The following is a 19,643-nucleotide window of genomic DNA, read 5'->3' as shown; positions in this document are numbered from 1 at the left end:
CTAACCTCACCTGGCCAACTTCTCAGTTGTCTGTTTCCTCAGACTGGAAGCCTCTGTGTCCTCATCCCAATGGCTCTCAGCTGAACTGGGCTGCTAGAAGCCTTAAAGCTTAACCAGCCAAATGCTTCTAGTTTCTGGTCCTCCCGCCTTATATACCTTTCTGCTTTCTACCACCACTCCCTGGGATTAAAGGCTCGCTTTCTTGGATTAAAGGCGTGTGTCACCATGTGTCACCAATGTGGCCTTGAATTCACAGAGATCCAGAGGGGTTTCTACCTCTGGAGTGCTAGGATTAAAGGTGTGAGTGCCACCATTTTCTAGTCTTTGTATCTAGTGGCTGTTCTGTCTCTGACCCCAGATAAGTTTATTAGGGTGCACAATATTTTGGGGAACATAATTCCACCACACCAGCCTGGTCTACCAAGTGAATTCCAGGACAGCCAGGGCTGCACAGAGAAACCCTGTCTCGAAAAACCCAAACCAAACCAAACAACAAAATGTAATGAAGCAGCCAGGTGTGATGTCACAATCCCTGTACTGCTCGGATTAAAGGCCAGCCTGGTCTAGATAGTGAGTTACAGGCCATCCAGGGGTGCTTACTAAGGATCCTGTATCAAACACACACACACACACACACACACACACACACACACACACACACAGGTTTATAAACTTTTTTTTTTTTTTAATGACAGTGAATTCTTAAGTTAATGGAAAATTTACTTAAATTAAAAAAACAATAGTATTTTGGTATTACCCCACCTGGACAAAGTATATAATTTATTATTTTTTTTAGTTTATGCTTTTTTGTTTTTTTTCTTTGTTTTTTGTTTTTGTTTTTTTGAGACAGGGTTTCTCTGTGTAGTTTTGGTGCCTGTCTTGGATCTCGCTCTGTAGACCAGGTTGGCCTTGAAGTCATAAAGAACCACCTGGCTCTGCCTCCTGAGTGCTGGGATTAAAGGTGTGTGCCACTGCTGCCCGGCCGGTTTATGTTTTTTGAGACTGCTTCTTACTATGTAGTCCTGGATGGTCTGCAACTCACTATGTAGACCAGGCAGGCTGGTCTTGAATTCACATTTGACTGCTTCTGAATCTCCGGTGCTAGGATTTCAGGTATGAGCTACCACCCTTGGCCTTTATTTTTTAATAGGCTTTCTTTTATTCAAAACATCATTATTTTACATGTGTGAGTGTTTTTTGTGCAATGTGTGTGTGTGTGTGTGTGTGTTTTTTTTTTTGTGTGTGTGTGTGTGTGTGTTTGTGTGTGTGTGTGTGTGTGTGTGTGTGTGTGTGTGTACCACATGCATGCCTGGTGTCCTCAGAGCTAGAAGAGTGTGTCCTATCCCCTGGAACTGGAGTTAGAGATGCTGTGAGCTGCCATGTTTCTGCTGGCATCTCTACAAGAGCAGCAAGTGCTCTTCACCACTGAGCCATCTCTCTAGGCCCTAGGCTTTATTTCTTAGAGTAGTTCTAGGTTCACAACAAACTCAAGCAGAAATTGCCCATATACGTCCTTTCCCAAGATGGTTAATCTTATCAATTTGATTGGGTTGAGAAGTACTCTGGATGTGTCTGTGAGGGTGTTCCATAGAACTCCAAAGGGGAACACCTCCCCATAGGTTGTGGCCTGCATGGCATAAAAGGGGAGAAGGGAGGAGAAAGAGTGAGAGTTTAGGCATTCTGTCTGTCTGTCTGTCTTGGCCACTGTACTGTGAACTGATGTGTCCCATACCTTCCCTCCATGGTGGACTGACACATCTGAAAATCCCCTTGCTATGTTACTTCTCTGAGGTCTTTGCATAAAAAGCATCTGATGCTTCTATAGTGACATATCATTATTACCCCACATTTTAGATCTGAATAATTTTTTTTAATATAACAAGGCACCCCTCCCCAAGCCATTCGGGAATGTCATTGCTTCTGGATACTTGATTTGTTTTTTTCCCTACAGATAAGAACATTATCCTACCTAGTCACAAACAACCATTGAAATCAAGAAATAATACTGATTTATTTTCATTATCTAATTCTCAGATCTCCATTCAGATGTTGCCATTTGTCCCCCAAAACATAGTGTACAAAGAATCCAGTTTAAGGGGGCTGGAGAGATGGCTCAGAGGTTAAGAGCACTGGCTGCTCTTCCAAAAAGGTCCTGAGTTCAATTCTCAGCAACCACATGGTGGCTCACAACCATCTGTAATGAGATCTGGCACTCTTCTGGCCTGCATGCATACATGCAGACAGACACTCTATACATAATGGTCTCATTTAGTTGTTGGAACTCTAGTTTCTTCAGTCTGGAACAGTTTCTTTGTTATTCACAGAAGCATGGCTTATTGAGTAAAAGTAGGTGTTGACCAAATCTACAAGGTTGGAGAAGACTCTGGTCCTAGGCCTCAGTTATATGAAAACATTGTTATCAGGCGGGGTATTCCAAGGACTTAGTGTTGTTTCCCAGGCAGGCTAATCCTTTCTTCATATTGTAGTTTGGACATCTCCAGCCTGCTGTACTTGGTCATTTGAAATAAAAGTGAAATGAACGTTTAGAGAAGGAAGAAACACCACCTGAAATTATTGAGTGCTAACCAAGTTGGACACTTGGAAAACACCAAGATGAGCAATGACTTAGAGAAATGCCTGCTCCTTTGTGCTGTCACACATCTGTGTCAGCTGCCGTTACCTCCTTTGTGGTCTTCAGTGCTCTTCCAGGGTTTCTCTTTTTGTCATGGAGTCCGATTCAGACTTGCTTCACTCACCCTGTCGCGCTTTTATTCTGGAAGTCCTCTCCTTCAGGTAAAAAAGTCAGTGAAGACAAAAATCACAGACTCAGTCCTGGGTTCCGCATGATGGCGCACACTTTTATTCCCAGCACTGGGCAGAACAGGCAGAGTTCAAGGCCAACCTTGGTCTAGATAAAGCGTTCCTAGCCATCTGGGGCTATGGGAGACTCTGTCTGAGAAAGAAAATCAGTCAGTCAGACAGACAAGAGGAAACAAGTCCTAGAAATTGGTACATTCTGTTAATAGAAACATTGAGACTTCACCCATTTGGTGGCTTCCTACTCAAGGACTGCTTGTGCTGTCAGTGTTTGAGAGAATTCTCGATAGAACCTGACCTGTGTCTGAACTAGGGGTCCTGGAAAACGGGCCAAGGAAACTTTTCTGATCTTTCCCTGAGAAAAGTCTGAAGGTTAAGGACAATTAGGGGAGGGGGCGGGGGCTCTAGTGTTAGGACCCTCTTTAGAGCATAGAGGAGCAAAAATGCTGATCTCATACCTTAGGCTTAGGAGGTAATTGGAAATAGAAGTGGGTTGTTCTCTCTCTCTGTATGTGTGTGGTGTGGGCACATGTATATGTGGATACATGTGTGTATAGTCTTTTTCAGTCCCGCCAGCCAGCTCCCAGATAATGACAGGAAGACTTACAAATTATGAAACCTTGGCCTATAACTTCGGCTTGTCCCATCTAGCTCTTATAACTTAGTTAACCCATTTATATTGATCTGCATTTTACCATGTGGCTTTTTACCTTTCATTCTGTATGTCCGACACTCCCCCCTCCCCAGTTGGTGTGTCTCTCCTGCGCCTAGATTTCTTTTCCTACTTCCTCTCTCTCTGCCCAGAAGTCCCGCCTATACCTCCTGCCTAGCCATTGGCTGTTCAGCTCTTTATTAAACCAATCAGAGCAATAGATCATCACACAGTGTGTATCCCACAACATTTCTCCCCTTTTGTCTAAATAAAAAGGAACGATTTTAACTCTAATTATTATATATAGTACTTGTTATATATAGTAAAACTATATGTGTATATATATATATTTATAAACAAGAACAATTATCAGGTGAGAATTGCATTTACAATGTCCAGTCTATCTGTATTTGGCAGATTTAGAGAAAATATTTCATTATCCTATCTTTGTGATTCAGAAGTTTTGTAACTAATTTATTTTCTATCCTAACTTTTTTTTTTTTATAGCAGTCTTAACTAAGAAAACTGCTTGTTGAAGGAAGCTGGTCCTACCAGAAAACAAGTGTGTGGTTTGTGCCTTCTAAACTAAGATTCAAAGTATGGCATGTTAGCCAGAGCATGGACCACTCAGTTAAGAAGGCTCCCTGAGGTGCACATAGAAAGTGCTCTCTACAAGAGAAGGGTCAACACTGTGGTGTTCTGACACTAGCTTTCCAGAACATAGGCACACTACAGAAAGACCATACACTCCTCCTGTCAGCACTCTTACTGTTGTTCTTTGTCATGCACCTCTCATCTTAGAAGAGAAGGGTGAAAACTAGAAGCAGCAAAACAAAATGGTAGAGACCAGGAAAAAAAGGTTAGAATAATAGTAAAGGAAAATTTATAGAACTGCTAGTTCTATAAAATCTAGAGATGTAGAGTAATTGAAGTTATGATGTTAAGTTGAGCTCATTTTTTCCCACTCAGATCACACTCTCTTGATTTATATATCTGTCTGTCTATCCTCAAACTTGCTATTCTTCTGCCTCTGTTTCCCCAGTGCTGATATTACAGCTGTGTACCAATATGCCAAACAAAAGGGATTCTTTTTAATATTTGAGAATGAAATTGTTTTAACATTTAGACATTAATAGAGCAGTGCATCTCTTGGTATAACCTGGAAGCAGAAGAGGAAACCTAACAAAACATAGGTTGGAGGAAATATTAATTTATATTCCTGCATAATTTTATTACATTTGCTATTGTACATACTATAATCTTTGAAGAAAAAAACTTTGTTTACACTCCTTTTATTTTAATGTTTTTGTTTTTTGAGAATTTCATACATTTTGATTATATTCTTTCCCTTCAACTCCTCCCAGGTGCTCCCCCATCTCCCTACCCACACAACTTCACATTCTTTCTCTCTGTTAAAAAACAAAAGAACAAAAACAAAAAACAGCAATAACGTGGAGACAATGTTAGCCAACAATTTCTGAGCATGGCGTCTACCCTAAAGCATAGTTGATAGACCCAGTTCCACTCCATTAAAGAAAACTGATTTCTCTATCCAGCAACTGTCCATCACAAGTAGCTTCTGGGCTAGGGGTGGGAATTTGTGTCTACTTCCCCTTCTTCTTCTTCTTCTTCTTCTTTAAAGATTTATTTATTTAGTATGTATACAGTGTTCTGTCTGCATGTATGCCTGCAGGCCAGAAGAGGGCACCAGATCTCATCACAGATGGTTGTGAGCCACCATGTGGGTGCTGGGAATTAAACTCAGGACCTTTGGAAGAGCAGCCAGTGCTCTTAACCCCTGAGCCATCTCTCCAGCCCCCACTTCCCCTTCTTTAAGTTAGGATTTTGTGCAGGTCTTGTGCATGTTGTCATAGTCTGTTGCCCACCACTTCTGGCTCTTACAGTCTTTCTGCCTCCTCTTTTCCATTGAGCCTGAGAGGAGGGATGTGATGAAGACATCCCGTTTAGGGTCGAGTGCTCCAAAGTCTATTGCTTTCTGCACATTGTCCACTTGGGGGTGTGTCTCTCTATGCAGAAGGAGCTCCTATGAGGGTTTAGTGGTGCACTGATCTGTGGGTATAGCCATATGTCATTAGCAGTTGTTTATTGCTATGCTGACTTAACAGGATAATGGTGTAGTAGGCTTTTCCATAGGGCCCATGACCTATTTATGTTTAGTCTTAGTTTCTTGGCCTTATTAACAGTGTCAGGTATGGGTTCAGGGAGTACACCTTAAATCCAGTTTAAAAACAGATTGGTTATTTTCTTAACATAGCACCACTATTGCACCAGTAGGCATATCTTTCAGGCAGGCTGCTATTAGAGCTCTCAGGGTTTGTAGCTGGGTGAGACTGATAATTACTACATTTCCCTTTTAGTCTTCTAGTGGCATGTATAGCACCTTTGAGCACCATGATCACTAGTCAGTAGGAGTGACCTTCCCATTGAGTACCAGCTTGGTTTTTCCACGTTTTATGACATAAGTATGTAGTGTCTTCAGCAGTAGGGTCACACTGTCAGGTTGTAGAAGGTAACCAATAACATTGGCCAGTAGTCTGGAATGTTTGGGGGGGTGGTTATAGGACTCTTTTGACCAACAACTCAAAAAGACAACAACAAAAAACCAACTGAAACCCTACCCATTCCTAGTGGGAGTTTTATTTGGTAGCATATGATATCTAATTAGGGTGTTAACACCCTATTGTATGGTATATTTAAGCTGCTTTTGTGTGTGTGTGTGTTTATGTGTATATATATCTAATGTAATTTATACATATATAATTATATGTATAATATATACAGAAGCTTCTAGACTAGTAGGCTTCAATATAGCTTTTAAAAAAGACCTTCAGGGCCGGGCAGTGGTGGCAAAAGCCTGTAATCCCAGCACTCCAAGGGCAGGCGGATCACTGTGAGTTTGAGGCCAGCCTGGTCTACAAAGCAAGTTTCAGGACAGCCAGAGCTGTTATACAGAGAAACCTTGTCTCAAAAAACAAAACAACACCTCCCCCCCCCCACACACATTACAAAACATGAAAAGGCCTTTAGTGTTAATTGTACTTCCCCATACTCTGTTATGTACACTACTTTTTTAGCCACTTTATCTCTTGATAAGACTATATTGCATTTTTCCTTCCCCAGGACAGCCCCTCTTTCATCCTGGTCCTTTATTAGCTATCTAGCTTCTGGATATTCTCATTGAAGCATACATGTCAAAATTTAAATGCTAACATCCCCATATAATAGAAAACATGCAGCACTTGTCTATCTGGTTCTGCTTTACCTCACTGAGGATGATTATTTCACTCCATCCACTTACCAGTAAATTTCATATTTCTTAACAGCTGAGTAATAATCCATTGTGTAAATGGCCATTCTCATTAAGGTAAGATGAAATCATAAAGTTGTTTTAATTGGCGTTTTTCTGATGGCTAAGGATGCCAAACATTTAAAAAGTGTTTCTCAGATATTTTGAGAACTTTGTTTAGTTCTATACCCTATTTTTTAATTGGGTTATTTGTTTTACTGATTAGTTTTTTGAGTTGTATATTCTAGGTCAGTGGTTCTCAACCTTCCTAATGCTGTCACTCTTTAATAATACAGTTGTTGTGGTGACCCCAACCATAAAATTGTCTTCATTGCTACTTCATAACTGTAATTTTGCTGCTATTATGAATTGTGATATAAATACTTGCTTTCTTATGGTCTTAGGCACTGTGAAACCCCTGTGAAAGTCATTCAGCCCCAAAAGGGGACACAGCCTACAGGTTGAGAACCTCTGTTCTAGGTACTAACCCTTTTTTCAGATGTATAATTGACAAAGACATTTTCCCCATTCTGTGGGCTGCCTTTTGAATGATGGTGTCCTTTGCTATACAGAAGCTTTTCAGTTTTTTTGTTTTTTTTCCGACAAGGTTTCTCTGTGTAGCTTTGCGCCTTTCCTGGAACTCACTTGGTAGTCCAGGCTGGCCTTGAACTCACAGAGATCCGCCTGCCTCTGCCTCCCGAGTGCTGGGATTAAAGGCGTGTGCCACCACCGCCCAGCAGCTTTTCAGTTTTATGAAGTCCCATTTATTGTTTTTAATGCTTGTGCTCTAGGGGTCTTATTCAGAAAGTCTTTCTTGGGCCAGTGAATTTGAGTGTGTTCCCTAATTTCTCTTCTATTGTTCAGAGTCTTTCCTGGGCCAGTGTATAGATGTAACCGTCTATTAAATAAGAAACACAGAGCCAAATACAGAGTTAAAAGCCCAAGAGGTCAGAGCAGTAGCTGAGAGCTGATATTAAAACCACCTTTCTTACCCTTTGCTGCCACTGTCGTCCTTCCCCTCAGAAAGAGACCTACTTCCTGTGTGTCTGTCTTTTTATTGACTTTCTGTTCTGCCTTCTCATTGGTTGTAAACCCAACCACATGACCTCCTTGTCACTGCCTGTCTATACAGACCTCCAGGTCTTCTGTGGTTGGTATTGAGATTAAAGGCGTGTGTCTCCATGCTGGCTATATCCTTGAACACATAGAGATCTGCCTGTCATGTGATCTGGATTAAAGGTGTGCACCACCACCACCACCACCACCACCACCACCACCACCACCTGGCTCTTGCTATGGCTTGCTATTAGTTCTGACCCCCAGGCAACTTTATTTATTAACATACAAATAAAATCACATTTCAGTACAAATAAAATATCACCATACCAGTGAGTTTAAATTTGTTCCCTAATTTCTCTTCTATTGTTCAGAAAGTCTTTCCTGGGCCAGTGAGTTTGAGAGTATTCCCTAATTTCTCTTCTAGCAGAGTTAGGGTCAGGTCTTTGTTAAGGTCCTTAATCTACTTGGAGTTGAATTTTGTGCAGGTGATACATTTGAATCTGTTTTAATTCTTCTACATGTGACTGTCCAGTTTGGCCAGCACCATTTGATGCTGCTGTCGGTCTCTTTTCCAGTGTGTATGGTTTCGTTGTTTATAAAAAAAAAAAAAAAAAAAAAGTGAAGCGTAGGTATGTAGTCTTGTGTTCAGGTCTTCAGTTCTGTTCAGTTGAGCAGTGTGTCTTGTTGTTATGGAATACCATACTGTTTTTATTACTATAGCCTTGTAATGTAGCTTAAAATCAGTAATGGTGATCAGCAGTTTTTTTATTGTTAAATTTTTAGTTATCCTGGGTTTTTTGTTTCCATATGAACTTTAAGTTTTTTTTTTTTCAGTTTTGTGTAGAATTGTGTTGGACATTTGGTGCAGATAGCACTGAATCTGTAGATGGTTTTGGTAGAATGGCCTTTTCACAATATTAACTCTACCAACCATAAGAATGGGGCATCTTTCTATCTTCTGGTGGTTTCTCCAGCTTCTTCCTTAAGTGGTCTTGAAGTTTTTATCACACAGGTCTTCACTTGCTTAGTTATTCTAAATTTTGTTTTTGAGACATTTGGCTATTGTAGTAGTTAGGGTTCTCTAGAGTGGCAGAACTTACAGAATGAATCTCTTCACACACACACACACACACACACACACACACACACACACACACACACACAAAGGGAATTTATTAGAATCACAGGCTGCAGTCCAACTAATCCAACAATGATGGGCTATGACTAGAAAGTCCAAAAATCCAGCAGTTGCTCAGTTGATGAGGTGGGTTGTCTCAGCTGGTCAGTAGGTTCTGGAATTCTGAAGAAGTTGGCTCTAATGCCAGAATGGACTTGCTAGTGAGGCAAGAGCAAGCAGGCAGAGAGCAAGAGCTCCCTTCTTCTATGTTCTTATATAGGCTTCCAGCAGAAGGTGTGGTCCAGATTAGAGGCATGTCTTCCCACCTCAAGATTCAGATCAAAGATGTGTGCATTCTGCCTCAGTGGTCCAGACCAGAAGTGAATTCACTTAAGCAAAAATAATCTCTCAAGGGTATGCCCTCCATTCTGGATTATAGTTCATTCCATATGTAGTCAAGTTGACAACCAAGAATATCCATCACATCTACTGTGAAAAGTGTTGTTTCCCTGATTTCTTTCTCAGTCTGTTTGTCATTTGTATGTAGGAAGGCTATTATGAGTTAACTTTGTATCCTGCTACTTTACTGAATTACCGTGTGTGTGTGTGTGTGTGTGTGTGTGTGTGTGTGTGTGTGTGTGTGGTTGTGTGTGTGTGTGTGTGTTTGTGCATGTGCATGTGTGTGTATTTGTACACTTGTCTGTGGAGGCCAGAAGAGGTCCTTGGATCCTATGGAGCTGGAGTTATAGGCACTTGTGAGCTGCTCAGTGTGGGTGCTGGGAACCAAAGTTGACTTCTCTGCAAGATCAGCAAGTGTCTTTAACCACTGAGCCACTTCTCCAGCCTCCTTATTTATTCATTTATTTATTTAAAGATGTAATGAATATGAATGAGGGGTCACTTAGAGGAACAGAGATGGCTCAAGGGCAGTTGCATCAGCAAAAACTCCACCCCTGCCTGGATGATGACTCATGAAAGCTGTATCCTTGGAGCTCTCTGTAACTCTTGTGGAGGGGAAACAGTTCAGGTTTCCTGGGACTCAGCTGATCATGCTTAGTAGTTTCTGAGCCGTCTTGTCCAGATGTCTTAGTCTGAAAGTCTTAAGGAACACTGTGCAGAGAAGAATTCCCTTTTGTGTATTCCTATTCTTGCTTTTTTTTTTTTTTTTTTTTTTTCAAGACAGGGTTTCTCTGTGTAGCTTTGGAGCCTGTCCTGGAACTCTTTCTGTAGACCAGGCTGGCCTCGAACTCACAGAGATGTGCCTACCTCTGCCTCCCGAGTGCTGGGATTAAAGGTGTGTGCCACCACTGCCTATTCTTGCTTTTCAGGTGCTATTTTCCTATACCTCTTGAGTCATCTACACCCTAATTTTTCTACTAAATCTGCTGTCCTGTGTAGTAGAAGTAAAACAGTGAGGTAGATAAACAGTAAGAAACAAGTGTACTAATACTGCAGTTGAGTGTCTTCAGAGGGTGTGTGGGATTCTTATTTGTATTTTGTATTCCTCTAGTATTACAACAAATTGAGATGCAAGTTCAATGGTCCCCCTTATTGAGTACAGAGTAAGTCATTTAGATGGTGTCAGCCTCTGGAGACCCAGTTTTCTTCTTTCTTTCCTCCTCATCGGGTGATGGAAATAGGCTGTGTGAGTTCCTGCTGGGCTGAGCAGGCAGCTGGCATCTGGTTAGCTGCAGGATCAGTGAACATCCAGCCTGTGCCCAGTTCCCGGTTCTTAGGGCTTAGCTCTCTCTATGACTGTAGAGGAGAGTGCTTTGTGAGAAGGACAAGTCTTAGAAGGCTCGGTTAAATGCTTCATTCTTGTGGCTGTCATTTTCTAGGGGGGAAGCATAATTCTATCTCATTGCCACAGAAAGAATAAAATATTTTATACATTCTGTTGAAAATATCAACCATTAGAATGGTAGGAAAATGAACTTGTACATTACCCATTAAAGAGATACTGGGTGAGGTTTGGGGTAAGCACATGTTTAGCATGTCAACTTGATCCCCATCACTGCAAACAGCAACAACAACAAAACAGAAAAAAGAGGAATAGAAAAGAACTGTGGTGATTCACAAGTAATATGCAGAGATGTGTCAGGTTACCACCTGCCTCAGAGGGTATGTTATGGGATATGTGAGTCTGGGCAGTGAAACATGCATATATTGTTGTGTTGTGTTAGCCTGTAATAAAATGCTGTGAAGGTTCATAAGTGTTACTCAGGAAAGTGTTCCTTGAAATCCAGACAGGGCAGAGAACGTTGGCAAAAACTGCAGGTGAAGGAGACAAAGGTAGGAAAGTCTGATCCATATTTTGAGAATCATAAAACTGATTTTTCTATAAGCGAAGACTCAGTAAGGTTGCATAAGTAACTTGTATGTCTTACTAGGGAAAGCTGTAAATGGTTTATATTTAAGTGGGTAACAGGAAGATATGGAGGTTTCAGCTGGTTTGGAAAGATGAAACTTTTGAACCATGTTTAAGACTTTATGTTCTGTCCTGGAAATTAGTACAGAACTGTTGGCAAGAGATAACTAGGGTACTATGTCTCCAGTATGCCCCCAAAGAAACCTGGATAGAATGGAAGTTTTGGCAAGTGGATAGGTGGGTGAAGCAGAGAGTTGGGAAGTATCCAAGATGAGAGAATAGTGATCTTATCAACCCAAGTGGAAGATAGCCTTATAGGAAGGTAATAATGAGTTACAGATATATTGAGGTCATATAATGTACCCAGTAATATTTCATGTAAACAGAAATGTGGATTAGGAGAATTTTAAGAGATAAAATATTTTCAATCCAGTGCTTGGAAGTAATAGCTGAGGAAGGAGAGAAACTTGTTTTTAGGGGCCAGTGCGATGGCTCAGTGGTAAAAGCACTTGCCCCCAAGTTTGATAACCTAGGCTTGATCCCTGGGACCTGCATGGTGGAAAAAGAGAACTGACTACCACAAGTGTCCTCTGACCTCCATATGTGTGCCAGAGCAGTGCACCCCCAAAACCCACAATCATTTTTTCTTCCTCTCTCTCTCTCTCTCTCCCCGTCCCTTTCCCTCCCTCTCCCCCTCTGTCCCCTCCCTCCCTCCTCTCCCTCCCTCCCTCCCTCCCTCCCTCCCTCCCTCCCTCCCTCCCGTGTGTGTGTGTGTGTGTGTGTGTGTGTGTGTGTGTGTGTGTTGAGCTAGGGTCTCTCTGTAGCCCTGACTGCCCTGGAACTTGCTCTGTAGACCAGGCTGGCCTTGAATTCACAGAGATCCTCTTACCTCTGCCTACAGAATTCTGGGACTAAAGGCAGGAATACCACTCCTAGCTATTTTTAAATTTTAAAAGTAAAAATTGTTTTTTTTGTTTGAATTTTTTTGTGTGTGCATGTGCTGTATATAGGTGTGTTTGTTGGTGTATGTGTGGTGTATGCATATGTATGTGTTTTGCATATGAATGTTGTATATGTCTGGTGTATTATATGTGTTTTGTGTTGGTGTATGTATGATGTATGCATATGTGTATGTGTGCACTTCATATGTGTGTTGTATGTCTGGTATGCTTATGTATGTGGAATTTGTGTGTGTGTATATACTTGAGTATGTGTGCTGTGTGAATATATGTGTGATGTACATATGTGTGTGTTATATGTATGTGTGTAGTGCATTCATGTGAGTTTGGAGAGGTATTTGCACTTGTGTGTGTGCATATGGGTGCTGGTGGAAGATGTTGGGTATCTTCTTTTGATTTCTACCTTACTGACTTGAGACAGAGTCTTCTCACTGAAAAATAATCTTACCTTTTCAGATAGGTTTTGGCCAGTGAGCTCTTGGATTAGAAGAATATTATTAAATTGTCATCACTGTCCAAAGCAATCTACAGATTCAATGGATAAAATACCAATGGCATCCTTCACAGAACTAGAGTACTCTTAAATTTTATAGGGAATCCAAAATAACAACAATAAAAAAACCAGTCAGAGTATGATGTAGACTGGGGGTTTTTCATCATCTATAGTATTTACTGTTTTAAAGTACAGTTCCTCTATACATAATTTTTTTTTTTAAGTCATGATGGGTGTCTTAGGGTTTTTATTGCTGTAAAGAACCATGACCACAGCAGCTCTTCTTTTTTCTTTTTTTTTTTTTTTTTTTTTGGTTTTTCGAGACAGAGTTTCTCTGTGTAGTTTTGCGCCTTTCCTGGAACTCACTTGGTAGCCCAGGCTGGCCTCGAACTTACAGAGATCCGCCTGGCTCTGCCTCCCGAGTGCTGGGATTAAAGGCGTGCGCCACCACCGCCCGGCTTCTTTTTTTTTTTTTTTTTTTTAAACGGGGTTTTTCTGTGTATCCCTGACTGTCCTGGCTCTGTAGACCAGGCTGGCCTCGAACTCAGACATCCCCCTTCTGCCTCCCAAGTGCTAGGATTAAAGATGTGCACCACCACATCCTGCCCACAGCAACATTTATTTTTATTATCAGCCATTTTATTTATCATTCCATTTTATTTATCATTATTGATACTTTGATGGGACATTTTATGTGTGAGAATGCAAGAAAATCAAGATTCAGAAAAGTAGAATAAGTGGAATTTGTACATTCATATCAATGTTGCCTAAGTAATTAAATTGGAAAGGTATGTATATACTGTAATTGCTCAAAGTAGCTATCAGTACTTAGATTTTAAATAATAGCCTCAAGATTTTATTTGTACTTATACAAAGATGTATAGTTAACTTGAAAATATCAGTGAATTTATTGAATCATTTAGTTTTGGATTTGCATAACAATGGTTTTCAGAATATTTTTGACTTGATGTAAGTTCAGTAACAGAAGGGTTCAGATGAGTAAGTTAGTTTGCTAGAAATAAATTTCTGTTAAATTAATAGTCACTGTTTTTTTCCCTCCCTAGTCATCAGATAAGCAGCGAGCCCTAGAAGAAACCAAAGCCTACACCACCCAATCCTTAGCGAGTGTTGCGTATCTGATAAACACCTTGGCCAACAATGTCCTGCAGATGCTGGATATCCAGGCATCCCAGTTACGGAGGATGGAATCTTCAATCAACCATATTTCACAAGTGAGACCATGTTACTTTTCTGTTTGCCCATGAGCAACACTGCCTTTGTTATGCAAGTTAATGTGCATGTACCATTTGGAAAATACAAACTTAATATTGCATTTTTTATGATTCTTTTTGTGATGTCATTTTTATAGTTTGATAGGAAAGTAAATTTGATGGATTTTATTAAAACTCGGTTGCTATGGTAACGTAATCACTCCTAATGTGAAAAATTACCTTTTTTTTTTTTTTTTTTTTGGTAAAGAAAAAAAGTCTTTTGACAGGTTTTGTGTTTTTACTGCTTTTCAAGTAAAGATTTATAAGCTTGGTGGCTAATTTAAAGTTTTCTCATGTCAGGCTTTTTTAACCCTTTTTTGGTGGCTGTCTTAGTTAGTGTTCTATTGCTGTGAACAATACCATGACTACGGTAATTCTTACAAAGGAAAGTATTTAATTGGGGCTGGCTTATAGTTCAGAGTTTTAGTCTATTGTTACCATGGCAGGAAGCATGGTGGCATGCAGGCAGACATGGTGCTGGAGAATAGCTAAGAATTCTATATCTAGATCTGCAGGCAGCAGGCAAAGAAGCCTTTGGGCCTGGCTTAAGCATTTTTGAAACCTCCAAGTCCACTCCAGTAACACTTCCTCTAACAAGGCCAAACCTATTCCAACAAGGCCACTCTTTAATGAACAAGTATTCAGATATGAGCCTGTGGGGCCATTTCTATTCAAACCACCACAGTGATGTTGGGAATTGAACTCAGAACTTGAGCATGCTAGACAGCCACTTTATTAGTGAGTTAAACTCCCACTTAGCCCAGGTTTTATGTTTAGGAGAATTTATCTGCCAGCCGTATTTGTAGAACAGGAAGTTTAGAGACTAGCATCCCATATAAAAAATATCTTTACATGAAACTTTTAAGTGTTAAAGTTTTCCTTATGAAAGCTGTGTTTATAAAGGAGAACAGGAAAGGGTAGTATTATGTGATGAGGAAGGACAGAATGCAGATAAAGGACATTGAGTCATGATATTTTTCTAATTTTAACTCTGTGGTGGGTTTTCTTTGAGAGAGTGTGTATGTGTGTGTGTGTGTGTGTGTGTGTGTGTGTGTGTAGCTAGTCTTTATTGTCAGACTTTCTTTGAACTGCCAGCCTCCAGATAATTATAAGGAGGGTTATTTTTAATTATGAAAGCTTGGCTTTTAGCTTAGGTTTGTTTCCAACTAGCTCTTATAACTTAAATTAACCTGTTTCTATTAGTCTACGTTCTGCCACGTGGCTTGTTACCTCTCCTCCAGTCTGTATGTTAGACTCCCTCAATGTCTCAAAGACATCTCCTCTCACGCCAGATTCTAACACTGAGATCTTCTGTCTTCCCAGAAGTCCTGCTTATTCCCTCCAGCCTAGCTCTTTATTAAACCAATCAGGTGCCTTCGGCAGATGAGGCAAAACACAGACACATCTTCACACAGTGTAAATGTATATTTCGCAGTGCGTGTGCGTGTATGTGTTGGATAAATACATAAAAATATTGTAGATAGTGCAAGTGTAAAATTCAAAGCAAACTTCTTGGCTTTAACATGGCTGTTTTAATGATATAGATGTTCATTGAGGTACATAGATTTTGTGTCTGCCTAATGTTACTGCAAGATGGCTTTATTTGCAAGTTCTTTATGGTAAAGTTTGAATTTATTATATAAAAATAAAAGCCGTGTTTATGAAAATACAGGAAGAAAATGGAAAAACAAGCTTTTATTATTGCTTAAGCTTTTCACCCTTTTTCCTCTTCCATTATAGTCTACTTTCTCATCGTTTTTATGATATAGCTGTGATTGTAATAAGTACAGAATTTGGGATTTTGCTTTGTTAGCATTGAAACACATTCTCATGTTAGACTCTCTATGTAATTTCTCAATGGCTGCCTATTTGTATGGCTTTTTATAATCATTCCTGTATGGTAAGTCTACTTAAGTAGTCTTATAGGTGGGAACAGTGGTATACACCTGTAATATGAGCACTGGGGAGGCCAAGGCTGGAAGGTTATGAACGCAAAGCTGGTCTGTGTTGCATAGCAAGACTTTTACCTTAAAAAAATGCTGTGACAGAAAGCTTATTTAATTGCAAAATGCATTTTTAAAAACATTAAAATGATTGGTTGATGTTGGATATCTTCCTCAATAGTTTTCCAACCTTAATTTTTCAGAGCAGGTTCTCTAAACCCTGAGCTCACTGGCTAGACTGACTGGTCACTGAGTCCCAGGGACTCCCCGTCTGCTGCCCCGCACTGCACTTGCAGGAGTGCACTGCCATGCTTGGCTCCTGGGTGGGTATGTGGGGCTGAGGTTCTTCATGCGTGGACAGTAAGCGGTTCCCCAGCCGAGCCACCCCCAGTCCTACTACTTGTGCATATTGCACATTGACATCTAATCATATGTCTAATTAATGTTAGCTTCTGAAGCTGATCTGATGGAATAAGTGAAAAGTAGGAGAGAGGCTGGTAGAGGTTAGTAGGTCAGAATTGGAAAATCTCAGAGTTGTTGGAAATACATTGAACCCTTTTAATTTAGAGTTGTGTTTCTAGAGGTCCGTACCTGGAGAGGGGAGGACTACAGTGCTGCAGTAGATTCTGTGATATCCAAGTGTGTCTTAGTGCATTTGCAGAGAGGGACTGTACAGGAAGGATGTAAGACGCAAGAGCAGCCACAAGATTCTAGATTTTGTCGAATTTGCTTCAGTAATACAATTTTGTTTGTATATGTGCACATACACAGGTGTGTGTGGGTGTGTAGGCTTGAGGTTACAATCATTCTTGACTTTTTTTTTTATTGAGACAGGGTCTCTTACTGACTCTAGAGCTTACCCATTTGGCTAGACTGGCTGGCCAGTGAGCCCCAGCAATCTTCTTGTTTTCCTATCTCTGAGGTGACAGGTGTGTGTTTAATATAAAAACTATTTGATGGTCTTTAGACTGGGAGAATATTATTATTATTATTATTATTATTATTATTATTATTTTGTGCCAACGATTGAACCTATACTCTAGCACCAAATTGTCTCTAGTCCCTGAAAACTTGTATAATATAAAGAAAATGTTTTGTGTTTTAGAAAGCAGGTACTTAGGAAATACTCCAGAGCAGCACTGGCAAACTTAAATGGGGCAGATGGTAAATGCTTTAGGTTTGTGGGCCACAGCCATCTCATTGTACTGTTTTTAAACACATGTATCATTTGTTTTTTTTTTTTTTTTTTTTTTTTTTTTTTTTTTTAAGGACAAGGTCTTAACTGGGTAGTATGTTGCCCAGGATGCTCTTGTGTGCATCCTTGTGTTTTTGATAATTTTGTAAAAATGTTAAAACCCTTCTTAGTTTGTGGGCTATATAGAAATATATTCTGCGGGCCAAATTTGGCATGGAACTATAGTTTATTGCTGTGGATATCGCTCTGTATAAATAAAATGCTGATTGGCCAGTAGCCATGCAGGAAGTATAGGCGGGACAAGCAGAGAAGAGAATTCTGGGAACAGGAAGGCTGAGTCAGGAGACACTGCCAGCTGCCGCCATGAGTACCAACATGTAAGATACTGGTAAGCCATGAGCCATGTGGCAAGGTATAGATTTATAGAAATGGGTTAATTTAAGGTGTAAGAACTAGATAGCTAGAAGCCTGAGCCATTAGGCCAAACAGTTTAAATAATATAAGTGTCTGTGTGTTTATTTTATAAGTGGGCTGTGGGACTGCCGGGGCTTGGTGGGACCCGGAGAGAAAACTCCAGCTAAAGTTTATAGTTAGCAGCTTCTGCTCCTAAAATACTTTCCCCTATTTTGGTTTAAGTTTAAACAGTAAAAATTACCCATTAAATTTAATTTTTCACGTTTGTTTATTTGTTGCGTGTGTTTGAGTTCAGGTGCATATGTTGAACTCAGAGGATAACTTGTGGAAGTGGGTTCTATACTTCCACCATGTGTTGTTCACTTGGGAGCTGAACTCAGGTTATCAGTGTTGGTGACGAGAGCCCTTACCTACTGAGTGAAGCATTTATCTAATTTATTAATAAAAACTTGGAAGTCAGATATCAGGGTAACAACCCGAGTGATCAGAGAAGTGGCATAGAAGTGACAGTGACCTCCTCTCTCTTTCCTCCATCCAGAAGAGTCCAAGATTTTTTCTAAGCTCCACCCTACTACTTCCTATGTCTCTCTATATGTCCTTGGTCCTCCAAAACCTCTATTGCTAATTTTGGTCAGCTAGTAGCTAGCTTCACCCTTTGATCAAAGTAAACTGTATTGGCAATCTTGGGAGTGTCAGAGTGCAATCAAAATATCCCACAACATTTCACCCTTTTTGTCTAAATAAAAAGGGAAGGTTTTAACTGTAACCCAGTAAAACTATATTCAGTAAGGACAGTTATCAGTTAAGAATTAAATTGACAATGTTTAGTCTATTTGTACTTGGCAAATTCAGAGAAAATACTCCATTATCTATCCTATCTGGGTGAGTCCAAAGTTTTATATCTAATTAACCCTTTCATCATAACTAAGAAAAATTATAACTATGACTATCTAGTCTTCAACTCTAATCAAAGACTCCAGAAGGATAAAATATTACCTAATGACAGGGCCATCAGGCTTCCTGGACAGTCACCCATAGTTTCTCTGTATCATTGGGGCATCCATCTTTGGCCTGTAGGCCTAGAATATGAGACAGACTTTTCTCAGAAGCAGGAAATTTTGAAGGACTGTCCTACTTTGTCTTGGCAAAGTTTGGCAGTCGCTTTTCTTATGTCCTGTTGTGCAATTTGGGCAGTAATTATCAGCAATTGAGGCAAGGGCAGTTTCTTTGCCCATATGACTAGCTTTTGCCATAAAGAAAACAAACTCTGTATGGAGTTTCTTTGATGCCCATCACCTTCTCTGAAGTAGATTGGTGCTGCCAGGAGCAGATGTGTCTCACTGTCACGAAAAGCCTTAGGTTATTAAACATTTTAAATTCCATATTCTGTAGGTCTTTGAAGTATTTGAAGACCAGCTATCTAAATATATCTTTGTATGACTTTGAAAACATACCTTAAATGACTGTAAGTTTGACTATTATAGATGACTATTAATCTGCATTTCTTAATTATACATTAGTTTCAGTTGAGCTCCATATACACAATACATTAAGCAAGAGTAGAAATGTACATACAGTATAACAAAATTAACTTTAAATTATATCAATAAACTAAAATCCATACCAATGTAAAATATTTAGAGATAACGTTTTTTGCATTAAAGTAGATTCAATAATCTACCCTTTTCCTCCATCATTTCTATATCATATCTCCCTTTCTTCTTTTAGAAAGAGATGACTTTCTTAGGGTCCTCTTTACTAGGTAGCCTCCCTGGAGTTATGAGTTGCAGTCTGGTTATCCTTTGCTTTACATCTAGTATCCACTTATGAGTGAGTACATACCATGTTTGTCTTTCTGAGTCTGGGTTACTTCACTCAGGATGATTTTTTCTGGTTAAATCCATTTGCCCGCAAACCTCATGATGTTATTGTTTTTCTCTGCTGAGTAGTACTCCATTGTGTATGTGACAGAGAAATAGATGATGAGATCTACATGAGCAAACTGGGAGTGGAGGGTGGGGGTAATGGAGGGCAAGGGTCAGGGGAAA

At 40.0% G+C, this 19,643-nt stretch overlaps 1 protein-coding gene across 11 annotated transcripts in view; it reads left to right on the top strand.

The window, feature by feature from the left end:
• Abi2 (abl interactor 2) overlaps positions 1–19,643 on the top strand; it is a 92,507-nt gene that overhangs the window by 15,944 nt on the left and 56,920 nt on the right. For 9 of the 11 annotated variants that reach the window (XM_059278534.1, XM_059278530.1, XM_059278528.1 and 6 more), the window contains exon 2: positions 13,837–14,004. In XM_059278534.1, coding sequence (XP_059134517.1) covers positions 13,837–14,004 — 168 coding nt within the window. Of the gene's footprint in view, positions 1–964; positions 1,114–2,688; positions 2,794–13,836; positions 14,005–19,643 lie in introns of those variants that run through there. The other 2 variants (XM_059278524.1, XM_059278531.1) reach the window with 2 other exon arrangements.

Source organism: Peromyscus eremicus, chromosome 13 (assembly GCF_949786415.1).
Source record: "Peromyscus eremicus chromosome 13, PerEre_H2_v1, whole genome shotgun sequence".
Classification (NCBI taxonomy): domain Eukaryota; kingdom Metazoa; phylum Chordata; class Mammalia; order Rodentia; family Cricetidae; genus Peromyscus; species Peromyscus eremicus.
The sequence above is the reverse complement of the archived record's forward strand: the minus strand, read 5'-3'. Positions and strand labels throughout refer to the sequence as shown.